The 27,354-nt window shown below is 42.8% G+C and overlaps 1 protein-coding gene across 15 annotated transcripts; it reads left to right on the top strand.

The window, feature by feature from the left end:
• Positions 1–326: 326 nt before the first annotated feature.
• On the top strand, positions 327–19,147 carry pogza (pogo transposable element derived with ZNF domain a). 15 transcript variants are annotated; one of them, XM_074686568.1, is made up of 26 exons: positions 1,004–1,176; positions 2,679–3,087; positions 3,555–3,720; positions 3,809–3,942; positions 4,039–4,093; positions 4,190–4,351; positions 4,435–4,578; positions 5,644–5,726; positions 5,820–5,981; positions 6,074–6,237; positions 6,346–6,500; positions 6,588–6,688; positions 6,782–6,928; positions 7,030–7,164; positions 7,268–7,342; positions 8,663–8,760; positions 8,839–8,991; positions 9,340–9,399; positions 9,565–9,677; positions 15,711–15,747; positions 16,738–16,882; positions 17,038–17,463; positions 17,541–17,846; positions 17,934–18,131; positions 18,223–18,353; positions 18,451–19,147. In XM_074686568.1, exons 2-26 carry the CDS (start codon positions 2,782–2,784, stop codon positions 18,794–18,796), a joined length of 4,002 nt encoding a protein of 1,333 aa, XP_074542669.1. In that variant the 5' UTR covers positions 1,004–1,176; positions 2,679–2,781; the 3' UTR covers positions 18,797–19,147. The 15 variants fall into 15 exon arrangements, with proteins under 15 accessions (XP_074542667.1, XP_074542661.1, XP_074542674.1 ...); XM_074686566.1 differs by lacking the exons at positions 1,004–1,176; positions 15,711–15,747; positions 16,738–16,882; ... (3 more) ...; positions 18,223–18,353; positions 18,451–19,147 and adding exons at positions 327–562; positions 13,283–15,408 and having other exon boundaries at positions 2,679–2,737; positions 2,853–3,087; XM_074686565.1 differs by lacking the exons at positions 15,711–15,747; positions 16,738–16,882; positions 17,038–17,463; ... (2 more) ...; positions 18,223–18,353; positions 18,451–19,147 and adding an exon at positions 13,283–15,408 and having other exon boundaries at positions 2,679–2,737; positions 2,853–3,087.
• Positions 19,148–27,354: the final 8,207 nt, after the last annotated feature.

The following is a 27,354-nucleotide window of genomic DNA, read 5'->3' as shown; positions in this document are numbered from 1 at the left end:
GTGGACTTAAACTTCTACTGAACGCAATATCCTTGGATTTGTTAGAACTGTCATCTTAATGCAAATCCCATCATAATTGTACTTGGGAGGGAGGAATCTGGGGGATAGCATTAGCCATTTCATATTTCACACAATGCTACTGAGATTAGCTAATCCTTCGTTATCATAGATTAAATAATTTAATACTACAGTTGTAGAAACTAGGACAATTAACACGTCAGCATCTAAAATGGACTTCTAGGGATTGTTTATTATGACAGAACAATCTGGTCGTCGCGTTGAGCTTTTGCACTTGCGCTAAATTTAGCAATAAACGCGCACACAGCGAAGGCCAAGCGACACGCGAAATCACACGCAGTGTCGTAAGCGACAAATTCCCCACACATGTTCACTTACGGGAATGTTAACTAGGCCAACGGCACAACTTCTTTTTCGCATGTAACAATCAAATCTTTTCTGGAACGATATGTTTATTAAATAAAACAACACAGAGAAAGGCAGATTAACACGAACAGACCCTGAAGTCAAGTCAACGGTTGACCTAACTAAGCTCTGCGAACGGGTAGGCGAACCTCAGTCTGCTACAGTTAGCTCAGTCCATTTTACCATTTTTTTCATAAAAACCTAAACCAGTCGAAAATGTCCTTTCTCTTTAAACTATTACTTTGATAGTTCTACCATTCGTTGTAAGCATGTTAGCATTGGCCAAAAACGACACGTTCTCTCACGGAGATAGGTTAAATCAGCCTTCATATGTGTAAATGTGCAACTTTAGCATGCTAATCATAGTTAGCATGCATTCATCAGTGCACAATGAAACATAACTGCATTTAGAACGTTAAACCGGGTTCCTGTCGCCAGTTATGTATATCTTTAACTGTTGTCTACATTTTAACAATGAAATTCAAGATTTGGCTTATGAACGATTAATAAACGATGTGTTTATAGTGGTTTTGTCCAGTGACAGATATCCCTCCGCCCCTCCCCTCTCACTGCTCCTGACGGAGGAAGGGTGGCGGAGGCACACAGCACTTCTCCCCTCACACACCAACAGCGTGCCCGTTGCTAATATGTCTGATCAGAGCAGATCTCTATTCGTTCTTCAAAAACTAAAACTTTAAAAGTGCAGTTTTTACGTAAAACGCATTCATTTGAGTTACAAAACCTCCGGATACGGTAAGCAAACGTGAACTTTACTCTTTTCAACGAATTTCATGTGAAGTTAAAGTGACTCAGTAGCTGCTAAGCTAACTGTTAGCATATTAGCTTCCTCTTAAATAGTGCAGGGAGGAGGGGGGAAACTGGGGGGACTGGGTGAACTGGTGTGTGAGGCAGAGGAGGAGAAACACCACAGCATCCAAACGCAGTTCATCACAGAGTATTTATTACACATTTGAACGACTTAAACAGATAAAAAGTAAGTTTATCCCGAGTGTTTTTGAGCATTTGGGATGTTCTGCAGTGCTTTAGCAGAATTAGCCATGTTTAGCTTAGCATGCTAACTGAGTGCTACATCTTTCAAAGCTTAGGTGCGTCATTGTCAGTAAAAATCGACGATTGCCGAAAATTAACCTAACTTACACCACAAACAGTGGTTTAATGCGTTTATGAATTCTTCTGTTAAAGTGTAAAGCGGAAAAAATAAAAGTTAAACACTGTCAGGTGTAATAGCATAACTGTTAGCTTTGAGCTAACCGTCCCCAGAATGTGTGTTTAGATTGGTAAATTTAAACAAATGACTGGAGGAAAATTAAATGTTAATTTAAATATTTTTAGTGCAAATGCATACATATTGTTTATCCATTTATTAGGGTTGAATTAATCATTTAAGACAAAATATATCAGAATAAATCAATTCATCTGAGCTACATGGGTGGCTATAAGCAGGTTAAATTGTCAGTTTATTTTCAGTTATAAAAAAATTTTCATTTATTTTTCAATAAAAATATTTTCAAGGAACTTAGAAGTTAATATACTGTTTAGTGAAAGGTAATGTTTTGATTAAAGTATATTAAAGCCTTGCATTACCTTTCACAGTCAGATTTGTTTGATTTAAACAACACTTTTTAAAATAATACTAAAGCGTGTGCCTTTGTCTGATAAATACTGTAAAAGAATAGTTTAAAGCACAGAACAGTAGGGAATTAGAGCTACAAGACAGGTGTGTGCTCTTACAACCAAGTCCCCATGACTTTGTTTACATTCCCAAAAGTTTGTAAATACCTTTGAGATTGGGAGCCAACTGAAAAAAAAATTCATTAGTAAAGTATGAGAAAAAAGATCAGAAGTCAGCTTCATTTGTTTATGTTTTTTAATCAATTACCCAATTTGGCTCAAAAATGTAAATGTTACTTTTTCTAAAACTTGAAGGTATTCTGTTCTCTATCAGAGAAATGTGTTTCCTGCATTTTTTGCTCTTAAAGGGCAATTCCGTTTTTTTTTTTTTTACACCTGGACCGTATTTATAGGTGTGTGCATGCTCATACTCACTCAGACGAACGTCGTGCAGCTCTGAGTCCTTCAGAAGTTATTTAGATCCAACCGATTTTAGCTGCACTTAGTGGGGGCCACGGCAAGGGAGCTTCAGCGCGGGACATAATCTCTGCAAAATCGCTCATTTCGGCTATATTTTTTCATCCATCACCAGTGTTATCATAAAGTCGGCTCTTCTTTTTCAGGTGGGTCAGCTGACCTGGTAAACAAACTTTAGATGACATCATAGCCGCGCGACACAAAGGTACAGCTGATTTCATCCATGCTGTTTCACACTCGGCTGCAAACATGGTCCGGCAGTGCGTATTCCCACTTTGTCCGAATAAAATGACAACTTCATCAAAGTTTAGCTTCCACAGGCTTCCTTTGGACTATCCGGCATTACTAAAAGTGTGGCTCGTTGCACTGAAAATGGATCCGAATACTGAAATAGAGGATTTGAAGAGAGCCAGTCACCGAGTCTGCAGTGCTCACTTCGCTCCTGAGGACTTTATTCGCACGAAGCCAAAGAAGAAGGGCCAGGAACCACAGCGTCAGAACCTGAAGAGAAGTGCCATCCCGACTGTTTCAGAGGGGGCAACAGACGCAGCGGAGGTAAATCTTTTTTTTTTTATTAGGATAAAACCAGTGCACGTCGACCATTGTATAAAAACTAAAACTACAATAAAAATGAATTGCTATACGTTGCTATTTGTAAGCGGGAGCAGCAGACTACACATTACTGTGATAACACTGGCGATGGATGAAAAAATATAGCCGAAATGAGCGATTTTGCAGAGATTATGTCCCGTGCTGAAGCTCCTTTGCTGTGACTAAACTTGGTTGGATCTAAATAACTTCTTAAGGACTCCAAGCTGCACAATGTTTGTCTGAGTGAGTATATGAGCATGCACACACCTATACATAAGGTCCAGGTGTCAAAAAAACGGAGTTGGCCTTTAACAATGTCTGAGAAACTATCTAAAGATTGTTAAAAATGAAGTTTTGGTACATACAGTTAAATACTAAACAAAGACTTTATCACTTATTCTCTATGTTGATCAGATGTGTCCTCTGTGCAGGTGATGGAGGAAGTGAAAGAAGTCGAGCCTACAGAGGGAACAGAAGGAGCTGAGCTGCTGATGTTGTGTGATGAAGATGAGATGGAAGTTTTCCCCCAGGAGATGGAGAGAGAAGAGAAAGAGGAGACAAAGGGAGGACACAACAGAGAGGAAACTACCAACTTGGGTAAAACAACACACGGTTTTTATGTCTGTTTTTCAAGCATTTGTTTGATAATGATCTAATCAGGACTTTTTTTTCTGTTTCTCTGCAGCTGCTGTAGAGTCGATGGAGAATGCTAGGATGGGCCAAGTCTCAGTTCAACCAGAAAGCAGCAGCACACAGGGAAACACCCTCAACACTACACAGAAAGACACACTTAACAACACTTCAAACAACAGAGAGAAGGTAAGAAATGATTCCGACATCACATGATGTACATATACTCTTTTCCTTCTTCTAATTTGACAGATTAATTGTGTGTGTGTGTGTTTGTGTGTACAGGGTGCTCCTCTGGGCTTTAAGGTGAATGGCCGACTCGTCTCCCTTCAACCTGGAGGTCAGCTACAAGACAGAAGACACAGATTGATTCTTTCTTTCCCCTCTGTTTGAGAGTCACTAAAGTAGCAGAATGTCCTCTGTTTCTGTCCTACAGGTGGCGCTGCAGAGCTGAAGCTGTCCTCCTATCCCCGAGGTTCAGCCAGCGGGTTCACCAAGGTCCAGGTCTCCATCCACCCGAGTTTCCAGCAACCTGCAGAAACTGATGCCAGCACTGCCTCTGCTCAGACTGGAGCTGACTTCACCCCCATCATCACAGGTAACACCCGCACCGGTCTGAGAGTGCAGCAGGAAGTGAAAGGATAGTGGTCCGCTGATCTCACTATGTGTCTGTGGTCTCAGGTGTGGTCTCAGGTGAAGCTGCTCAGAGGGTTCTGAGCGACCACAGCACCAACATCCCTCTGACAGAGAGAAACAGCCAACCCAGAGCCTCCAACCTGACCTCCCAAGAGACCTCATGCACATCCAGAAGACCACAGGAGAAAGGTGTGTGTGCGTGTTCCTTCCTTACAGATTTTATTATCCTCAGATCGTTTAAAGGGGACATATCATGCTGACCCCTGATTTAATACTTGCATATAAAATAATACATTTGACAGACCTTTCACCCCATGAATTTTCAAATTTTGAGATATTATATTTTTTCTGATATCCTAGAACGAGATTTGATACCTCTGAAAATAGGTCATTGACATTTGGCTTCGAGATTTCGACCTTCGTGACGACACAAGGATCCTTTCTTTTTATTGGAGTAATCTGATAAAGCAGCTCCTCCTCTGTGATGTCAGTTAGTCACACAACCGCCACCAAGGGATACACCCACCAAGAGCCGAGTATAAACGTATAAACTATACATGTTACAGTACCGGTTTGACTCACCACACTGAAGCGTCCTGAGATGATCTGTGTCGAGGTGGATTTTCTTCCTCCTGAGCTGCAGAACCGTCCGGGTCTGACTCGGGGTCCAATACAAAAGGACGTATCCTACACTCTGCCATTTTATAAGTGCTATCAAAGCCTTACGGTGAAGTTTTGGCAAACAGCAAACTCGCTCAGTCTGCTCCATTCAATATGGCGATTTTGTAAATACTGCCATGCTGCAAAAACCGCCCCCCTGGCTCTACCCCCTCCGCCCCTCTGATAGAACTGACCAATCAGAGCACAAAGGGCTGTGACGTTGCGAGGTTACTGGAGGTCATTCTCCAAACGGAGCGTTTCAGCGAGATCTTCAGAATGGCCTAAAATGAGGATATTGAGAACGCTTTTGTGGGGCAATGAAGGAACTAAATGACTTGTACTGAGGGCAGAAATGCTTTACAGGCATCCTAGGCTAACATAGTGAAAAGGAGAAACAAGCATGATATGTCCCCTTTAACACTAAAGCCCCGAAACTCCAAAACCACTCAGCATGAGTCTGCATCAAACAGACCTTCAAGTTGTACCACCAATAAACCGTTGAAATCCACTTTGACTCGGTCGACCAATTTCACAGCAAAGATGAGCTTAAATATCTGTGACTAAGTGCCTGACTGTGTATGTTTCTGAGTGCAGGTCAGCTTGGACCCTCTCCTCCTGACTGTCTGGCCTGCAGGTCTCAGTATCAGTTCATCCCAAAGCTGCGAGGATTCATGTGTGTAAGTTGTGTGGCTCCGCCCCCTTTTGGTAAAACCTCAGAGTATAACATCAAACATCAGTCGCCCTCTCACACTCTCTCCTCCTCTTTCCAGCTGTGCAGCCCTGCGATCGCTCTCAGTCTGAAAAACCTGGAGGACAAGAGGAGGAGGAGCAGCCACAGGAGGAGCAGAGACAAGAACAGGAACTCCAGATCCTACAGAGACTCTCAGACCTTCAAACCTCCAAGAACCCTGAGCAGACCTGAACCCCCTGCTGTCAGTCCAGCTTGATGCATGACATAGGAAACATGACTTCACTTCCTGTTTCTCTTTAAGTTTAAAATCGTCTTCTTTGTTCCTTTCTTCAGCAGAGCCAGTGTGAGGCCTCCCAGAGTAAACTGGTCATACTGGTGGATGACTTTTATTATGGCTCCGCCCCCGGACGTCTCAGCACGAACAATGAGACGGGTGGCGAAAACTGTGGACCCTATCAATGCAGCCAGTGTCAAAGCACGCTGCACAACAACATCGAGTGAGACACACACACTCTGCAGAAGAATCTTTGTGTAGAAATTGTGTGTGTGTGTCCAGTAAAAACATTTTCCCATGTGTGTGTGTGTGTGTGTGTGTGTCTTTTCAGGCTGATGAATCACATGAAGTTTCACATAACAAAGCCTCAGCTGGATCGACGGAGGGACTCTCTAACCTTATGTCCTCACTGCTTCAGACACTTTACCTCCCCCCTCAGCCTGCAGTGCCACCTGGAGGCTGTGCACAATCAGTGCAAGCCATCAGGTCTGTCTCAAACACATGTACACACTCTCACACACATGCACATGACTCCCAAACACGCTCACACTAACGTCTGTGTTGTTTTTCCAGCTCTGTGTAAGATCTGCGAGCTCGCGTTCAGCACGGAGGCCATATTCCTGAGCCACATGAAGAGCACGCACAAACCAGGAGAGATGCCATACACCTGCCAGGTGAGACAGCAAACTGACACGGCTCCTCTCTGTCCTCTCTGCTGGAGTGTGTGTGTGTGTGTTGTCTTTAATGTGTGTGTTTGTGTCCTGCAGGTGTGTGACTTCAGGTCGTCCTTCTACGCAGACGTCTGGTCTCACTTTGAGAGCCATCACGCTGACTCTGAACACCTGCTGTGTCCGTTCTGTCTGAGAGTGATGAACAGCAGCATGAGCTACCAGCAGCACGTCGGCCGACACCAGGTACACTCCAGCATCTCACCTGACACACACCTGTATGATGCATTATAACAAGACAGAGCAGTGTGTCACATCTGACAAACTCTGTGTGTTTGTGTCAAAAGAGGAAACACGTGTTTGGCTGCGAGCGGTGTCGTCTGCACTTCCTGTATGATAACGAGCAGATTCAGCATGATCTGATCCATCACAGAACCTACGTCAAACCAGCTCAGCTGACCGGACTCAGACCTGGAACCAAGGTACACCTCCGGTCCAAAATGAGAAAATTTTATCTAAAAATGTAGAGTTAAAACAAATGAACAGATGCTTTGACGTGTCTTATCTCTCTGTGTGTCTCTGCAGGTAACAGTGAGGACGTACTCTGTAGTCCGGCCGGCCGAGGCTAAAGAAGGACTTAACAAAACCTCTCCATCCAAGGTCGGTCTTTAAAAACAAGCTGGACTCAAATTAGTGCTGCAGCTGTCGAATATTTTAGTATTCAAGTATTCTACCGAAAATTCCATCGATTAATTGAGTAATCGGATAAAATACATTTTTGTTTCGTTAAAGAGCAGTAATTTCCCAAATGGAAATTTGTTTCAAACAAGTTGGAAAACAAGTGATTTTGGGTGATATATTTAAAATTCAATGTAATCTGACTAGATATGAGACATTTGAACCAGGTGTAGGACATTCTTGACACATATGGCTCCATTACTACTTGATTTTCTATCCTTCATTGACATGTGAGCTAAACTTGACAACTGCCCATCATTCATCTCTTTCACTTTTCAGAGCTGTGTTTTACAGATTAAAAAAATGCTAAATGACCCAATCACTTAATTTGCACAAGTCATTTGCATATAATGATAGTGGACGCTGAAGGAGGAATAACATTGTAGGAGCAGAAGTCTGCAAAATAAAAATCTCTTACCGAGCCACTGATTCTGTTTTGTTTCACTTAAATTGTTTAGTAGAAAAAAGCTAAAAGTTAAATTGTAAATCTGTTTGTTGTAGTGAGTAAATAAGACGTTTACAAATCTAAAAAACGAAATAATTTTTTTTTTTTTTCACATCAATAATTAATTTTGCATACAGTTTTACATTATTGCTGGTTATAAATTAATTAAAACAATAAAAAAATTTGAAGAGTCACTTGGAAGCCAAAGGAGCTGGCTCTCTAAAGCCGCGTTTCCACCAAGCAGTCTGGTTCAGCACGGTTTGGCAGTTATTTTGGAATCTAACCCAGGGATAAGTCAATGGAAACGCCAAAAAAGAGGCGCCGTACCGAGATGAACCGAACTGGACTGGTTGGTGGAAACGCGGCTTATAAAGAGCCAGACGCTCTGTGCGTGATTTTCGAAAGAGGAGGGACTTGGCACGTGTGCCTTGTTGAAAAGCGGCTGATGCCGATCAATACATGCTTTTACATCAGTATCCAAACTCCAGATTAGCTGGAAGCTAAATTTGTTGCTGGTCATTTTTTGTGGTAAAAAAGGTGCTAGAAGGGTCTGAAAAATCACTAGATATAGTGTCCGCTCTATGTGCCACTTCAAAGGTAGTCAAGGTGAACTTTGATCTTTTAAAGTTGATCGATTCCTTGAGGCGCAGGAAATTCCTCGAGCATAGTTTGTGATTGAGTTACTGAAGGAATTGTTCGAGTAATTGTTTCAGCCCTTGCTCAAATGTGATGTGAATTAAAGCCGTTACTTATCTTCTTTTTGGTCTCCCTCACTGTTTTCTCCTGCTTCCTTTCAGGCTGTAGATCTTGAGCCGCCCCCACCCAGACAGGGAGCTTTGAAGAGGAAACTTGTGGAGAGTCTGGGAGGACTGCTGTCCTCACTCAGCCAGGAGAGGTACTCCACCTGCAGACCAGTTCACTATAAAGAAGCTGAACCATTGCTCCTTCTCACACACACTTCTTTCTGTTTCAGTACTTCAGACGGTGTCTCTGACCCGTCTCCTCTCTGTGTGGAGTGTATGTCTTCGGTCCACGACTTTAAGACTCACTTCCCGTCTGTGGTTCGCTGCTCGGTGTGCAGCTTCCTCACCTGCTGCTGCACAGCTTACGCCAACCACATGATCAGGTAATGATAATCTTTTCACCAGACTCAAAAATCTGTCTAAAGAGTCTGTTTTTCTGTTACTGCTTTTCTCCCGCAGAGGGTGAAATATTTTTCTTTGACTGTCTAGCAATGTGATGTCAGATCCTCTGAATAAATCTGACTCGCGAATGAGGTGCAGTTTTTGGGGAAATCAACTTTTTTACATGATCTACGCCAAAAAAACAAACTGAAAATCAGAAATATCAAAAAAATTCAATTCATATTGAATCTACACCCCAGAAATCCTGAAAGAATTGAATCTGTAAAAAAGAATATCCTCCCAGCCCCATCAAATGATCGCCAATGCGTGTGGGTCTGTGTGTTTTACAGTAACCATGCAGTCCAAACGACGGCGCCGGAGTACGCTAACATCTTCCAGTCACGGCCCAGGTGAGAAACAAACACATTTAAATGCATAAATCTGTTTGTTGCTTTACCAAAAATTACACAGATGTGTCTTAATCTGGATTATTTTATCCATTTGAACCTGATATTATGATAACATTATAATTTATTATTACACTGTATTGTGTGTGTGTGTGTTTCTTTTTTCAGGTTGTCAGAGAAGTTGGAGTGTGTGTCGTGCACGTTTTCCACCCACAGAGGAGACATCATGGCGAACCACTTGACAGAGAGACCAGAACACCGTTGCGTCATGTTACTCAATGGTAACACACACACACTCACACACACACACACTGCCTTTTCACTAATTATTGAAAGATGTATTTTTTTAATTTGCAGCCTCATTTCCTCTGACAGATTTTGGTGGTTTGTAAATCACTTTAGGTCTGTATTTTTATCAGCTCACGTTTTGAAACCAGCCTCCCTGATGGTCTGAGGATCAGAGGAGTCCATACACACCTGTAGTAGAGGAGACTAGGAGCTACACTGGCCTGCATGTAGCCCTGACTTGTTTTTTTTTTCTTAAAAGATTTGAGTTTCAACATCTAAAATGTTAAACTGCACTATTTGCCGTTGATTGGGATGTTAAATGATTTACAAACCATCAAACTGTTTTTATTAACATTTCATGCAACTAGAAAATTGGGGTCACAGAATCAGCTTCATACGTAGAGGGAAAGTGCAGGAGTGAGATGGTCTTTCACATTCATGATGATTGGGTTCAAAGATGTGTTGAAATGTGACTTGTAACCAGATGTGATCTTAGAAATCGTATTTAACCCCTGGAAAAACACGTCTCAATCAAAACTGAGGTGTTCTCCGAAAAAGAAGCAGCGATTTGGTTTCTCCCTCAGCACCGTGGCTTGTAACAAGCTTCCTGCGTTGTAGAGGAGAACGGTATCATTATTTCACCGTGCCGTCTATTAAACGCGCTGAATCAACCGAAGGAACCGATCACTTGGAGGCGTTTGATTCTGACGGACAATTTGGAACCCGTTCTTGATTTCCATCCCTGATGGTAAGTAATAGCGAAACATGAAGCTCTAAGAAACTAACAACTCCAGCTTGAAATGACCTGTGTGATGTATCTTCTAACCAACAGGTGATGAATAGTCAGCTAGTGTTAGCTGTGTGCTCCCTGAAAGCTGTAACATGTTACATAGCCTGTGATGTCGGCTGCTGAAACATCATCAGCTCAGTGACTTTATCCTCCAGTCACCTCTAAACACTTCTCATGTCGTAAACAGGGATATAAAGTACCAATGCTAGATGTTCAGACTGAGCATGTGCAGATTTTCTGTCTGTAAACTGATCAAAACACACGAGATCTGCTGAAATTATGAAGTCACAAGGGCCACAAACTCCAAGGTCTGCCCATAGCTCTGCCCCTAACTGCTCTCCAAAGGGGTGGCCAATCAGAGTGAAGGGGTTTGTGAAGTAGGGAGCCTTAAAGGGCATATTGCAGGTTACATTTTTTTCTAGATTAACATTTAACATTGCCTGATTATGGCAGTTGAAAAAGTCAATCACTGATTTTGTATGTTATTCAACAAAAAAGGCACAAATTTAGAGGAAGTAGTGGCTGTTTTCAGTATAGCAGTTCAAAACGCTCTTTTTTCAGCATCGCGTCATTTGACGTAACAAAAGGGACTCACATTCCTTTACGCTGCTTTGAGCCAATGTGAATAACTCCTGAGTGAGATCGGGCATTTCAGGTTGTGTATTGTATTTCCACCAAAGTTATATTTGATTTGACCGTTCATTAAGATAATTCAGATGTGTTTGGATAGATGGATGTAGAAATATTAGCTTAACAGGACATCGAGTCCACTTTTTTTGGACTCCGCGAGTTAGCTTTCGTACTTGGATTCGTTTTGTGCAGCTGACAAGACGGGACTTTATTGCTTCATCGGTCTAAAAAAAAAAAATGCAGTTGTACTTGGTGCCCATTGCACCCATTGACAGGAAGATTGATATGATGGAGTCTATGGATGGAGTTCAGGATGGGAGTCGGGTAAGACTGACACGGCTGCTTTCCTGTCAGGTAACTGCAGCTTCACCAGCAGCAGCAGCCCCTAGCCCGGCTCCTAGTGACAGATGTAAACAAGGATTTGTCAGAGATTCAGCCCAAGATTCAACCCGACAGAAACGTGAGCTGAGCAGCGTAGCTAAGTCTTGGTTTTCTGGCTCTAGATCAGTGGATAGACCTCTGATAGACCTCTCTGTCTTTCTCTCTATGGGCTTTCTCATGAGGGCTCAAAGCACGTTACTGATCAGCTCTTACACGCACTACTTATTTTTGAAGTCAGTGAATCTGATTTCGAACTTTAAATATGTTGATGTGAACACAATGAGGCTACATATCACTAGCTAACAGCGCTAACATTGCTCACTCACCGGGACACCTGCTCCGTTCTCCTCTGGTTCTCCTCACACCTCAACTCCTCTGCTTTCCTACGGCCGTTATTCCTCCTAATCCTGCCCTGTATCTGCTCTCCATCTTTCCTAACAGACTCATTATTCTAGCCCTGAGGACAATCATGTGTATAGAATAGAGATTTTCTTCCTCCTCATTAACAGGAGTGACAGTCTGATCCATGTTTATTTATTAATGTTAAACTGAGGCAGAAGCAGCGGGACTCCCAACTGTGACATCACAGTTCAAATGCCGGTTTTTAATGCGGAAGAACAAAAAACTTGTACTAAGACGTCTCCAGGAGACGCTGTGGTTTATTAATTTGGGAATTTCTTTCAGGATTTTGTTTTCAAGTTATTTTCCTATCAATTTCTTGAAAGTTTTCTTTAACCTGCAATATGCCCCTTAAAGAGACAGCAGCTAAAACACAACGTTTCAGTCAGAGGTTGAAATGAGGCTTTTCTAAAATACCAGTGAGGAAAAAAAACTTTGACGTCCAGTTTTGTAAATGGTAGGGGTGGAAGAAACAAATCAATTCACTTAAGTATCGGGGTTTGTTTTGTTTAACAATATTGACATTGGGATCCTCAGTTAAAAAAATAGTTGTTTTTTTTTCTAATTGAAATCCTTTCAGTCTTTGTTTATAAGCCGAACAAGAAAAAGTTACCGCTGCATTTTGGGGGAAAATTATATATATGTTTATACTCTGTAGACATTATCATCATAATTCATCTTTTTCCCATGGTCTGGTTAGGAAAGCAATCTAAAAATCACAATAATCTGGGTATCGAAGGATTAAAATTTAAATTGAACCGGCACCCTTAAATCGTAAAAGGATCGAATTGCAAGAAAAGCATATCAACCCTAGTAAATGTAGGTGCGTAGCATTTGTGTGAGTCAGTCAGACTAATCAGAGAAGCTGCAGAAAAAAGGAGCGTTATATATTCACAAAGTTATTCAATAAAACATATCTTCTTAGGTTAAATGTTCCCATTCTGTTATGAATAAACCTCTGAATTTACTGTTCAAAGAAAAATAACATCATCTCGGGTCACACACAATCCCAATATTTTCATCCAATCAGTAAAAGCCCCTTTGTCATAGAGAGAGTAAAAGTCTGCCAGTGTATGCGCCATGTTATAAATCCAGCATCTTTAATCGTATCATTAACGTAGTCTCCTCAAAAACCAGTCTGCTTAAACTTCATCCAAGAACCAGTGCATCGTCTCCTCGCACTCAGTTTATTTACAGACTCTCCACGCCCCTTAGTGTTCAGAAATCACATCATGTGTCTGTAGGATTTTGTAGGTGTTTTTTGTGGATTAAATTTCTGAAAGGAGCTGGGAAAATTTTCTCCAGGATGATTTATTTTTTTTTGTCACACATCATTCAAACATTAAAACCGACTTCTGACATGAAATGACACAGATCCTGTTTTTCTTTCTGTTGCAGACATCGCTCCTTCGAATGAATCCCCTCCGGCTGATCAGACGTGTGACGATCTGCTCGCTCCTCTAGAGGGCGGAGAGGAGCCCGAGGAGTTCTGTGAGACCTCCGATGGAGACATGAAGCCTGAGATGGAAACAGATGAGCAGAAGCCTGAGATGGAAACAGACGAGAAAAAGGTGGACATCAAGGAGGAGGAGCCATGTGACCCAGCATATGGGATGACAGAGACGATGCAAACGCCAAACCAGGTCTTACCCTACGTGGACCAGAAGCCTTTCATTGGCGTCTCTCAACACAACCTGCAGGGTCTGGTCTTTGGTGGTCCCAGCAGGAACTTCTATTACCACCTGATAGACGAGCGCGGTCAGTCACACAACATCAGCAACCCCGTGTTCCTCCAACCAACAGTTCAACGTCCGGTGAATTTTGTCAGGTTGAGCCGCCCGCCGCGTGTGATGCCTCCTCCAGAGCAAGCCGCAGTCCAGGACGCGTCTAATAACCCCGTGAAGCTGACCCAGATCTACCAGCACATCGAATCCTTTTATCCAACAATGAGTCATTACGGGAGAAACCACGACCACGACCAGAGGTTCCTCCCGAGTGACGTGTCTCTGCGCGTCATGTTTGACGACTTCGCCACCACCCACAGGACGTCGCTCAAACGCTACCAGAAGGCTTTAGCGAGCTACAACGTCAGCTTCAGTCGGCCGGGGGAGGAGCCCTGTGACCTGTGTCTGCAGCATCAGCACCACATGAGCGTCCGACACCGCGACCACGACTGGGTCACTAACCTGCAGGAGCCGCCTCCAGACTGCTCCACCTGTAGTCTGTGGGAGGAGCACCAGGAGAGGATGGAGCAAGCGACGCGCTACTACAAACGAGACGCACGGAAACCGCAGAGTGACGAGGTGTCCATCCGTAGAGTCGACCTGCAGCGCGTCATCCTGCTACCCAGAATGCCTGGAGTGAAGCAGGCACTCACCTCCAAGCGGGTCTCCGTCTTCCACGAGACGTTCGCCACCATCAGCCAGAGACGAGGGGCGGAGAAGAAGAGCATCTCTGTGATCTGGCACGAGGGCGTGGCTCTGAGGAAGGCGGTGGAGGTGGCGTCGGCGTACGTGTGCGGCCTGCAGAGGGAGTGGAACGTCCCTCACGTCGTGCTGTGGTTGGACGGCAGCACGGCCCAGTACAGGAACTGGTGTCTGGTGACGACGCTCATCACCTTGGTGAACCAGAACTGGAACCGCACGGAGGACCTGACCCTGAAGTACTTCGAGCCCGGACACACCTTCATCACGACAGACTGTTTCCACCAGCGCGTGGAGCGGGAGATGGATAGCCGGCCCGGAGGCAGAGTCCTGGACTTCCAGGACTTCAGGAGAGTCGTGGCCTCGGCTCAGTGGGGGGACGTGGAAGTGGTTGAGATGCAGAACGAGGACATCCGGGTGTGGAAGGAAGGAAACTCTCGCAGGAAGCTGACCAACACGCCGCCACTGCCTGAGCTCGCTCAGATCCAGTTCAGGAAAGGATCCAGACTTCTGTGGGTGAAACTGTCCCACGACCAGGAGGAGTTCACGCCAGTGGACTTCCTCAGGAACAGGACGCGGTTGAACATCCCCGAGCCGCTCCGGTCGGCAGAGCAGGGGATCGGGAAGAGGAAGAAGATGGAGATCCTGATGAACCTCGGCCGCCTGATGCCTCCGCAGAGCCGGCTGTTCTGGGAGGGACTGGCAGAAAGTGCGGAGGACGATGAGGATGATGAGGATGACGACGAAGAGGAAGAAGACGAGGAAGAGGGAGAAGACGAGTGAGCCATGTGCCAAAAAATCAGACTTAATTTATTTAACCTGTTCAGACTTTACTCTGCCTTTAAAGAAGTCCCTGATGTGTCGTTAAACGAGCCTGCAGGTCACGAGTTCAGAGTCTTTTATACCAGAGTGATGATCTAATGTGTAATAAATACACAAATGTTTAAATGTAAATACAAAACTACGCCTGTGTCTGTCTGTTTTACACATATTTCACACTTTCTGTTTTGCACTGATTTCCTCCTGGCCCTAGGTAATCTGATAGACCACATACAGGTCTGGTTTTACACTGACACTTCCTTAAACTGAAATTTGAAAGATATTATCTTCTAAACTGTCCTGAAGATGAAAGTGAACACTTGATCTTTAAGGCTGCAGCGCCATCCTGAGGTGATTTTGTGTCATTTAGATTCATAGGAAAAAAAAAAAACTCCTGAAAACCTCAAGTAAATAATCACCCAAGATATTTTTACAGTTGCACTTTTCGATATGAGCACAAGAGGGCGCCAGAGTCCACTTCATGATGAACTCATGATCAAACTGACAGTTACAGACCTCTCATTTACCCACATTTTAAAGTTGTTAGAAATACTAAAAGGAATTGAATTCTTCTGCTGTTTCAGGGCTGAGTGCGTACAGCGCAAAGAGACGACGGACGAGGTAAACATACACACACACACACACACCTTTACAGTGAAAGAACATCTAAGGAGTCTGTGATGAGTTGGACAGATTTTAGAAACTAATTTTTTTTTAAAACTAAAACATTTTGACTCTATGATGTAACCTCTCATTGTCCCAAGAGGATCAGGGGTAATTTCTTGTCCAGTGTCCGTGGATGTTTCCTCTGTATTCCTTTCAGTCTCCATCTGTAGCAGCTCTGTGTGCTCCGGTTCATACAGGTATCCTTTTGGTTCCAAAGTGAATGGAACTTCATCGTCGCTGTCATAGTCACTCATTTTGAATTTCCTACGCTGCCTCACAATCCTTAGAGTACAAACAAAAGAATCACGATACTTGATCAAACTTACACGAGGCTACAACCGGCGCCCGAAGCATAGCTTGTTTACATTCCCTACAGTTGAAAAGAGGAGGGGGGACGGAGCGCACTAGCGCTGTGCGGAAGGACACATGACCAGTTAGTTAGGTCCGGATAAATGTTTACATTTCCGAAGACTTAATGCATAAAAAAATATTTTATGTATCGTACTCTTTAAACTGTGGTATTACTTTTTGATTTTAGTTCTTGTACGCAGAGAAAATAGCCTTTGAATTTGGTACCGTCTGTCCCTGTTAGCGCCTATTTCCTCGTCACCATCGATTAAAGTTTGTGTCTTATTGAGGGGGAGGAGACACCTTCTACTATATCTAATGTCGTTAGTGGTCACATAGAGCTCATACAACCCCACTTCAAAAAAACTGAACTATCCCTTTAAAATATGGGAAAGCGGAATACCCCCTCTTTAAAGTTAGAATTCAAAACTAAAAAAAATCTCAAAAGAACTAAAAAGTGTTATCCTGGCTTCACTCATCCTTTTCTTTTCTCCTCACATCCTCCTCTCCAGGCATATCTTTGTTTTCTTTCTTTTCGTTTTTATTTGTTTCTTTTTGGCCCCTCCCACACAAGATGACATCACCCTTTGCTTACAGGGACGGAGCCTTCATCCCCCTCCACCTCATCCCCTCATCTCGTCAGATCGGCGACAAACTGTCCGTCAAATTCCTCTCCGGCCCCTTCGCCCTCTCCGCTCCTCCTGCTATGAGCATCAACTTCCTGGGACCTCCACGTGAGCAGGTGAGGAAGGATCAGCTGATCACAGTTTGTATCAGCTTAAACATGGAGCTCTATGAGGGCTGAGTCATTGCAGGAGACAGCCTCTAGTGGATGCTCAGGGAACTGCAGTTTCTAGGACTTTCCCTGTTGTGATGTCTCTCTGGCGTCCTCCTCAGGTCCGGGTGTCTCCTCTGACGAGCGCCAAGCTCTCCGTGGTCCTCTCCGCTCTGTGTCACGGCATCGCCCAGGCCTCGCTCCATCACCGCACGTCTCCTCACACCATCCGCGCCTGGATCGCGCTGCAGGAGCAGAGGCTGTCGAGCAGCAAGTGGCCGTGGAGCACGGAGAAGCTGGCGGAGTGGGTGCTGAGCCAGAGGGAGCAGCAGCTGCAGGTGAGTCAGGAAGACTTACTGAGGGCGGCGAGGTCGGCTCTGGGAGACAGCAGCCAGCAGGTGGACCAGATCTGCTGGAGTGTGGACTTCCTACTGAGACACAGACTAGACTTTAACCTGACGAACATCGATGACTTCAAATATCAACTCACGCTGCTGAGGAGCCTCAGAGAGAAGAGCCTCTCCTTCATCAAACGCCTCGCCAACCAGGTCAGAGCGTCACGGTTCACCATCTGCGGGACCTCAGACTGAGCAGCGAGGTCACATATGTCTTCATGTCTCCTCAGATCCACAGCTGTCCAGTTCCTCCTCGCCGTTTTGGCTCCATGGACGAGTTCTCCATCTTCATCGACCCGGTCCAGCTCTACGCCAACAGCCTTCTAGCCTTTCAACTCTCCTGCTCGTCCACGACCGACAAACCCGTGTTTGACGTCGTCCTGTCCGCCCTGTCTGACGGCACCTTCCTGCCACCCCTGCTGTTCTTCAAGGGAAACCCCTCACCTGTCCCCAAAGGCTTCCCTGACAACGTGATCCTTGAGGCTCGACCGGAAGGATTCACCGAGCAGGAGCGCCATAAAATCTGGATCAAAAAGGTCGACCCCTTTCCCTCACGCTCTTATTGTGAAACCACTCTGTTGGTCATGTGACGTTGTGTTTATCTGTCCTCTGTGTGTGTACAGGTGTGGAGCCCCCATGTGGCCTCTCAAGGTGGCGAGTCTTTACTGATGGTGGACGTCCATCGGGGTCACTTGTCGGACGAGTTCAGGAGCAGTTTGTCCTCCCTGACCACAGACGTGGTCTTCATCCCGTCAGGTTGCAGCTGCTGCCTGCAGCCGCTGGACGTCTGTGTCACACCTGTGCTCAGAGACTTCCTGCAGGTACGCTCACCTGTCTCATCTGACCTGTTCATCAGGTTCGGTGGATCCTGCTGGTCTTTGTTGATCCTGATGTACTGATCTTGTTCCTCAGGCTCGCTGGATCCATCTGGTCTCTGATGGGGATCTAGATGGACTGGGTTTGGAGGGGCTCGCTCTGACTCTGGCCTGCTGGTTCAGTGAAATCTGTTCCACCCTGAACACAGAGACCCAGATCCTCCTCAGGTCCTAACACGTTTGAAGACAGTTTGGGGCTTTTATTTTGGTAGTTTACCGTCTCAGGTGGCCTGACTTCCTGTTTTGTGTCTTTTTCCCCCATCAGGTCGTTTGCATTGGCGTGTAAGGAGGTGGAGAATCGAGGGGAGGAGGCCAGTTTGATCCAAACTTTCACCGAGGCTCTGTGTCAGCCTCTGGAGACCCCAAAACCTGAACCCACGGTTGATCCAGGACCAGAACCAGAGCTGGAACTGCTGCTGGTGCTGGAGGAGGAGAAAAACGAGACGGAAAAGATCCAAGAGACGAGGATGGAGGTGGAGAGGAGGTGGATGAAAGTGGAGCTGGTGGAAGAGGAGGAGAAAAAGGAGGTGTTAATGAGTCCATCCGCTCTGTGCCAAGTGTTTGAAGGAGGAAGTGATCAGGAGTCGTTCAACCGCTTCGATGGCGTCTGACGGGGCCTCCCTCTTCTCTTTTTCCCTTACTTCTTCTTCTTCTTCTTCTTCTTTTTCATCTTTTAGTTTTACTTCTGCTTTTCTAATTTTCTCCTTTTCTTGTGAAACTCTTCTTTCTTTGTCTTCTTCCTTCTCTTACTAAAAACAAAGTTAAGAACACCTTTCAAGAAACTAAGCAATAAAAGTTTCTTGTGAAAACTTCAGGAAACTCTGAGGAGGAGCAAAAAGTGACAGAACTATCAAAAACTGAAAATCTGATGAACAAACTAACGCTGCTGTGACTTAATCAAACAGACATGAAGCAAATCATGAGGTTTTTTTTTATATTTTGTAAAATAAAGATTAAATATTCACGCGAAGAGTGGAGAGTGTTTTCTTTGTTGTTCTGTAGTCGACAAACTACACTAAAGAGCCAAAACTTGGGAACGATCTGAGTCAAAGATGGAAAGGAAAATAAAATCTATTAATTTATTTAAATTAGTTATGAACTTAAACTCAAAAATTCAATCATGTGATTGGCTGACAGCTGATCATGTGGTTGTGATGTCACCTGATCTCACAGCAGGACTCTCACCTGTGTGAGGCTGATGTGGTGGCGTTTCCCACCAGCTGCTGCTGTTTACTGTCTGATGTCTGGAAACACTTCACACAGTAAACATGAGCTAACAGCAGCTAGCCTTCAGTTCACACACACACACACACACACACACACACACACTCACAATCACACTGACCTCTGCAGACTCTCACGGCGTCCTGAGCAGCGTTCAGGAACATTTAGCTTCCCCCGCTGTCACAGTTAAATATAGAAACCATGAGAACGTCCCCACTTTCCCAGCATGCCCTGGGGTGTGCAGCGACCCCCTGAGGATGCTCCTGATCAGCTGGGAGATGCATGATGGGAAAGATTTAAGGACGATGTGACCTTTAGTGTCCTTGGTTTTAAATTTAGTCTCAGATTTAGGACACAGAGCAGACCTGAGGGTTTATCATGAGCCTGGGATGGTTAGCTCTGATGCTAACGGCTGATAATGGCTCTGTTTTACACGTTAGCTTCTACAGGTGATAAATAAACCTGCGTCATGGGCTGAAACAGAATTTGAAAGTATTTTAATCTGGTCTTTTGGAGCTCTAACAGTCTTCTCTCTTTCTCTTTTGGTTTTTATGAAGGTTAAACTCAAGGTTGCGCTGGAATTAGCTTTCTGTTCAGATTCCTAATGTCGTCCTAGTTTTAAAAAGAACCAATTACGTGACTCCTCTTCTTAAACTCTGTTCTGTTTCTTTTAAAGTTGTTTTTAAATTTCTTTTACTTGTTTTTAAATCTCCACACGGCCTCGATCCATCAAATATCACAGACTGTCTTTTATTCCGTGTTCCAGTCAGATCAGTGACGTTCTAGAATGCTTCTCCTTGCAAACGTTCCCCATGTGTTCCACACAAGCAGAGCTTTGTTCTTTGATGTCACAGCATTCCGGAACTTTCTGCCTCTGGACATCAGGACAGCGCTCTCTCTGTTTATTCTTTAATTTTTCATTTCGCCGTTTTCGGGGGGATTTTTAAGCATTTATTCAGAGAGGACATGACAGTGGATGGATCAGGAAACATGGATGTTAGTGAGGAGTGACATGCGGGAAGGAGGCACGAGTTGCCCTTCTGCTCAGGGGATCCACCCTGTTCCCAGAAGGCCGGTTAGTCAGAAAACTACTTTGGATTTTGTTGATATTCTTAAATGCACTTAATCATGAATGTTCTAGGAAAAAAAAGTACACCCTCTGAAACAGTTCATTGTAGCTACCGTCTCTTTAAAGCCCTGTTTCCAGCCATGTTTGAATCTCCAGTTGACTTTGTCAGGGTAACATTCTTGTTTGAAAAATGGTAATGCCATGTTTTTTTACTAACCTGTCTTCTTCCTTGGATTTATTGGTGGGGTACACTGTCACGCTGCTATACCGTCACTCTATTACATCCCTGACACAGCTATCAGCATCCAGTTTACATGCCACCTACCAAAAGAGGAAATAACTGGCTGTGGAAGCGCAAACAGGATAAATAATAATAATAATAATAATTATTATTATTATCATTATTATTATTATTATTATTATTATTATTATTGTTATATTAATTTTTATTATTATTATTATTATTATTATTATTATTATATTAATTTTTCATTATTACTATTATTATTATTATTATCACTAGAGGTCGACCGATATGGGTTTTTTGGGGGCTGATGCCGATGCTTTCCAAATTTGGGCAGCCGATGCCGAAATGCGTAGCCGATTTTTCCAATTTGATATTCAGGCCGATTGTTAAAGAAATATATATTTATCACATTTTTGTGAAACGCAACAATTTCTGAGCAACTAAAAGAAATCTATTACAACAAGTCGTGTCCAGTCCTCTGAACATTTATTCAGCTTTCAAAACAATGAAATATTTTGTCTGAGTAAACACACAATGTAACAAGCAGTAGTAAACATTCACACTCTTCTTAAAATGTCAGAAAAGAAATATAAACATATTAATAAAATTTGAACAAAAGTATGTAATGTATCCAAGTGGTTCCACAAGTTTGAGGTGCTCATCTTTTTTGTGCCTGATCAAAAATTGCGACATTTTATACAACAGATCAAAAATCGGCTTTTTAAAAGAAAATACGGCCAATGGCCGATAGAGACAAATGTCCAAATATCGGCCGGCCGATATATCGGTCTACTTCTAATTATTACTATTATTATTATTTGCCTGTTTTTTTGCTGCAATACCAGTCAACAGGGTATAAAAGTTTACATTTTTTAAAAAAAACATTTGTCTACATTCTGAGGATTTTTTTGACGGTAAACATTTATAGATTTCATAGTTTAAATAAATATTAACTTTGGTAATTCCATAAACTAATTTTTGTCTTTTACCCAAAACATTACCAGGCTTATCTCACAGTTAGGCATACAGGTTATTATTTAACACTGGTTTTGTATCAGTATCAGTATCAATATCAGTCAATACCAAAGCCCAGGTATCGGTATTGGTATTTGAACCAGAATAGTTGGATTGGTGCATCCCAAATAACAATAATAATAATACATTTTATTTATAAAAAAATTTACATTTTGAATAAATCTCAAAGTGCTAAAAAATTTTAGCTTAAAAATCGGTGAAAAGTGGCAAGGGTAAAATCAGTCAGGTAAAATCAAGACCAGTATCGTACAAACACAAATAAAACGTCTTAAAACAGCTGGTGAAAAAAACAACAAAGGTCTGCAAGATCCATGCTGTGTTACTGATCTATAGTGGACCGCGAGGGGGAAATGGGGCTGAAGGCCTTGTTACGCGACAATGTTTAATTTGAAAACACTAAAACACATCGAAAACACGGTGAGAAACTAGAAAAACACTCAGAGAGCATAGACCTCCACCAAGCATATTGTGATTGTCACCACACTCTAGTCCGACTTTAATGTTATACTCCCTTTCAGCAGACTGTCTGCTACAATTTGGTGTTAGCTGCAGGTTTGTACGATAATTTGTTTCCTGACAGTGTTGAAAATGATGATGACCCAGTACATATTTCATATTCTGGATCTTAGTATCCAGAATATTGCCAGGATCTGGATCATACTTTTACATCTGTCAGAAATTATGGTGACCTTGTCTTGTATCTTTTTGCAAAGCAATCCGACCATTTATGGTGGAGTTATATACACATATGGTGAAAACAGCCCTATCTCACAATGATAAAGAATCCTTTTAAAGATTCCTGGATCTAGACGGTGATCCAGATCACCTCCAAAATTTTATCACTTCTTCCTTATATCATTTTGAACATTTCCTGAAGATTTCATCAAGATCTGTTCATTACTTTTTGAGAATAACTCTTCCAAAAACATAACCTGCTTGGCAGAGGTAAAAATCTGTGTTTACACAAAAACGTGTGTAGTAAGCATGCCAGGCCTATAGTTGGCGCTGCAACTGTCTTGTCCACAAGCAGCTTTTGGTAGATCTCCACTGAAGTAGAGCTGAGCCTGTTTTCAAAAGTTTGCGTTTTAGGTCGAAAACATGAGGGCAAAACGCAACAATACTTTTGTCATTTCACCCTAAAACCATTGAGTAAACGGCCCCTTAGACTGCCCTGCTCCTTGAGCCCCCCTCACACTGGTTGGCCAGCCCTATGGAGGTTTAAAATTAAAGTATGAGACGGATAAACACTCTTTAGATATTAGAAGTAACAGGATTTAAACATTTCACTGTCTTAGTTACATCAACTCCTTTTTTCACACACACTCTCCCCTTCTCTCTGTCTTTGATGGTGTATTGTGTTTAGAGGAAACACTCTGAGTCTGCAGATGGTTTGGGGTTTTTTACAGGACGTTTACACACACACACACACACACACACACACACACACACACACACACACACACACACACACACACACACACACACACACACACACACACACACACTCTTACTGTCTTTCTCCACCGGGAGTGTGTTTAGTGTCTTCATGTCTGAACCTGAGGGGTTTTAATCTAATCGTCTGTTTGTATTTATCCGATCTGCTTCTTTTTTTCTCTCCACTCTCTCTTTTTTTTCCCACGATGCATTTCAGCAGGAGGTTTAAGACTTGTTTCATCAGAATCTCACTTTCTCTCCTGTTTGTGTCTCTAAACTTCTGTTCAACTCTGTTAATCTGATAAATAATACGAACACAGAGCTTCTTTAATCCAGAAGAAATGAGTTATGGATCAGAAGTCGTGTTGTTTTATTAAATTTTGATGTTATTGCTTAAGATTTCAGACTAAAACAATCCAAACAAGAGACAACACAGGTTAAAAGGTCACTTTGTCTTTATTTACATGTTTTTGGCTGCAGTTCCTTAAGTGTCCACTGGAGGCTGTCTCTTGAAGCGAGTCGGTCTCCATAGAGCTCCATGCTAAAACTTCACAGCAGAAATTAACAAGTTTACATCCTGGTTAATCCGCAGAAAGTTGGTCGGAGTCAGCATTTCTAGTATTGTGCTTTCTAACAACTCCCCACCAACCACCAGGTGGCGACACTGAGACTGACACCAGGTTTTGTTCGTGCTCTGATACAGACGCTCACAGTGGGACACTCTAATATTTAGTGTCTGGTTGTAATCTGGTGAAAGAGCTGGATTATTTCAGATTAAAACCAACAGCTACTTTCTCTCCCACATGTCAGAGGTCGGCTCAGATTACACACTGACTGAACCTTTACCTGAGCATGTGGGTTAAATCTGATCCAGGATCAGCTCCAGGGGGAGACCGTGTGAGAGTTTTGGCCTTGGATCAGGAGGATTGGGCTGAACAGGACTGTAATTCTCAGAGATTTGGATGTTTAATCCCTCTGAAAGAGCTGTGATTTTCAGATTAGAGGTTTGGATTCTGGCAGGAGCAGACAGCTCCGAGATCAGCGCGGAATATGAAAACTGTCATCAGACCTGAGACGCTCAGAGTCCTGATTCAGGACTTGTTTGAGTCAGTGTTAAAATCCGCATCAGCAGAACAAGAAGAGACCAAACTCAGGAACACACTTCCTCCTCTTTTCTTCTCCTGGCTCTCTGAAGCAGACTGCATGCTGGGATACCTTTCACAATGCTAATGCTAGTCAGAGGAATGCTAACAGTTGCTAATGGATGCTAATGCAGAGCTCCAGCTGTGATGATGAGGAGGCTTCAGCTGGAACAGGAAGGAGCATTTACAGAGTTTAAAGCACGGGGTCAGGTTTTCAACAGACCCTAAAGACGTGACGAGGACCTCAGATCCAGTTCAGCTCTTAGTGTTTGTTTGTTCTTTCTCTGACTGATCACTGAAACCTCCATAAAAGGTGGTCACTGACATCACTGATGATGTCACAGTGAGTTGCATTTCCTTGTTGACTGAAAATAGAAAACATGGTTCATTGTTTCACACCCAGCTGTGAGGCTCCGTGTTAACCCTGTAAAACACAATGCTGAACACACACAGACCTGTCAGGACACTGGACAGGAAGTTTCAGAACAAAAGACTCACCTCAGATTGTTCTGGTCTCAGTTGTATGAGTAATCATACATCAGCAGGAAAAACAGTGTGTATGGAAAGCAAAAACAGGGTCACTAAAATCCTGAGATGAAAGCCAGACTTCTGAGATGCTGCAATTCCAACTTTGATCTCAGAGTTCCGTGCGAGAAAATTACAATAGGCCTAAAAATGAATGAGACTCTCTGGTCAGTTTGATCTGAATTTGTCTTTTGAAGATGTTTCTGCAAACTGAAAACCAGGTAATTAAAAGAATATCAGCCCAAAAGGAAAACAAAGCAAGGTTTACAGCAGCAACATTTAGAGGTTGACTCCGGAAGTGCTGGAAGTCACAAACACCTTGAGCCGAAAAAAGTCGTTTTCAAAGCAGAATTTCACCTATTAACAGCCTGGTTCAAGAAACATCTTATTTCTGAATGCTAATTTCACTATCAGTACACACTATTTATTTCTAACGCTGCAGTTTAGACGCCACTTTCATTACGGCCGTGATAGCCGATCTGCTTCAAAATCTGTTTCAGAAACAGACAGGTGACGTCAGGAGACTACGTCGATTAATTGTGAGGTCTATGGTTTGAATTCTATAAGGTATTAAGAGTCAGCAGTGAAAGCAGTTTGTATGGAGAGCAAAAGCAGGAGCTCTTATGGTGTTGGTTGGTGTCAGAAAGTTTTCAAAAGGAAAAAAACACAAACACCAACAAAACACGTCAGTTCAAACGGAACAACAAAAGTTTGAACAGAACAAAGTTAATTTAAACAGAACAACATGATGTGAAATGAAGCATCACAAATTTAAACACAAAAACAGGAAATTAAATGGAAAAACACAATTTGAAATGCAACATAAATGCAAGCTCAACAACGGGAATTTAAATGGAAAAACACAAATTTTACTTTGTCGGTTCTTTCAAGTTGTGAAAGTAAATATAACAGTCAGTATGTTTACACCCATGCAAGGTCATAGATTGATCATAAAGTCACATCAGAGGATCTAGTCTTGTTTGTGTGTACATGCAGAAATGAGAATTAGATTTCTGGCAGAGAATGTTTCACTCCATTTCTATAGGTGGCGCTGTGTCCTTCTTTGAAAAGCTGCACGTGTATAGAGCTAGTTTCAGTTCACTTGAAGTGGAAACACCATTCTAACTGTGATGACCGAGATGAAAGCAGCTGTAGCTCTTTATGTTTCGTACTTGGTAGCTTACATGATGTAAGCTGATTGTTTAACTTCAGCTATGATAAATAAAGCTATAATGCTAACGCTATGGCGAGACTAATTCTTGGAGCTAAACAGAAGATGACACATTACCAAGAGATATTATGAAAACATAAACACCACGAAGGAAATCCCAAGATGAGACCCCTACAGAGCTTTATTTCTCATGGCTGAAGTTCAAAAAGAAAACAATGTTTTACTTTCACAACTTTTCTATGTATGTGGGATAGCTGCCTGCTGGGAAATCGTTATAGTTGACCTCTTTTAATTTCCTCTGTGGCTGTTCTTCAGTTGTGTTGCTCTGTTTGTATTTGTGCTTTTCGTTGGTGTGGTTGAGTTTTTTCCTTTTGGTAGGCTCTCGAAAGATGAGATTAAAGACAGAACTCTTTGCTTGTTCTCAGAATTCTTGAACATCTGCAGACTTTATCCTCCTTGTCCTCTTTTGTAGACCCCTACCAACCTGCATACTTTAACTTAAAAAAAAGGGGAACTTCCATGGAGCGCAGATTGCCTCTAGGTATAGTTTGCGCTCCATGAGGTTTGCCCTCACTCAATCCACTGTCCTCTCCTATTCAGTTATTCAAGAGCTTAGATCAGACATGGGCAGAATGCAACCCATGGGTCACATTCGCTTAAGGTCAATCGTAAATCTGAATAAAAATAAAATCAAGCAGTGTGTTGTGCATGCAATTCAACTGTGACGCTTTTATTTTGAAAAGCGTGGATTATTTCCGTGCGGACAAACTTGTGCGCGTGAGCCCTACATGTAAACAGTGACAGACAAGTAAAGCTCCACAAACCCAAACAAAGATCCTCTATTACTGATGATAACCTCTCAGCTGTTCAGAAATTCATACAGATTTTCCTGAGTTCTACGAGCCTAGAATAGTTTTCAACATATGTAGAGACTAAGAGGCTAAAATAATAATAATAATAATAATAATAATAATAATAATAAATTATAGAATATCCAAATTCTTCCGGTTGCCAGTAGTAGCTAATCAAGTTCAAAATTAAGTGAATTTTATAATGTGAGCAAGATGATGTTGAACAGATGTTCGTGTTATTGTTGGTGCGGCCCTCTGATACAATTCAGGTTTCTCATTTTGCGCCTTGTAAAAATCAGTTGCCAGCCCCTGACTGTGATCTAAACTCCATGGGTAAAATGAAAATCCATTTTTGCTTTAGTACAGGAAATGTTTAAGTTTCTGTTTTTAGTCGAAGTAGTTTCGACCAATCAGGTGTCAGCAGTAACAATCTGTATGGAGAGCAACAGCAGGGGTTCTAGAACTCTGGGA

The sequence above is a fragment of the Halichoeres trimaculatus genome, unplaced genomic scaffold (genome assembly GCF_033239565.1).
Source record: "Halichoeres trimaculatus isolate MK-OKI-2021-1 unplaced genomic scaffold, fHalTri1.1 fHalTri1_scaffold_14, whole genome shotgun sequence".
NCBI lineage: Eukaryota > Metazoa > Chordata > Actinopteri > Labriformes > Labridae > Halichoeres > Halichoeres trimaculatus.
The sequence above is the reverse complement of the archived record's forward strand: the minus strand, read 5'-3'. Positions and strand labels throughout refer to the sequence as shown.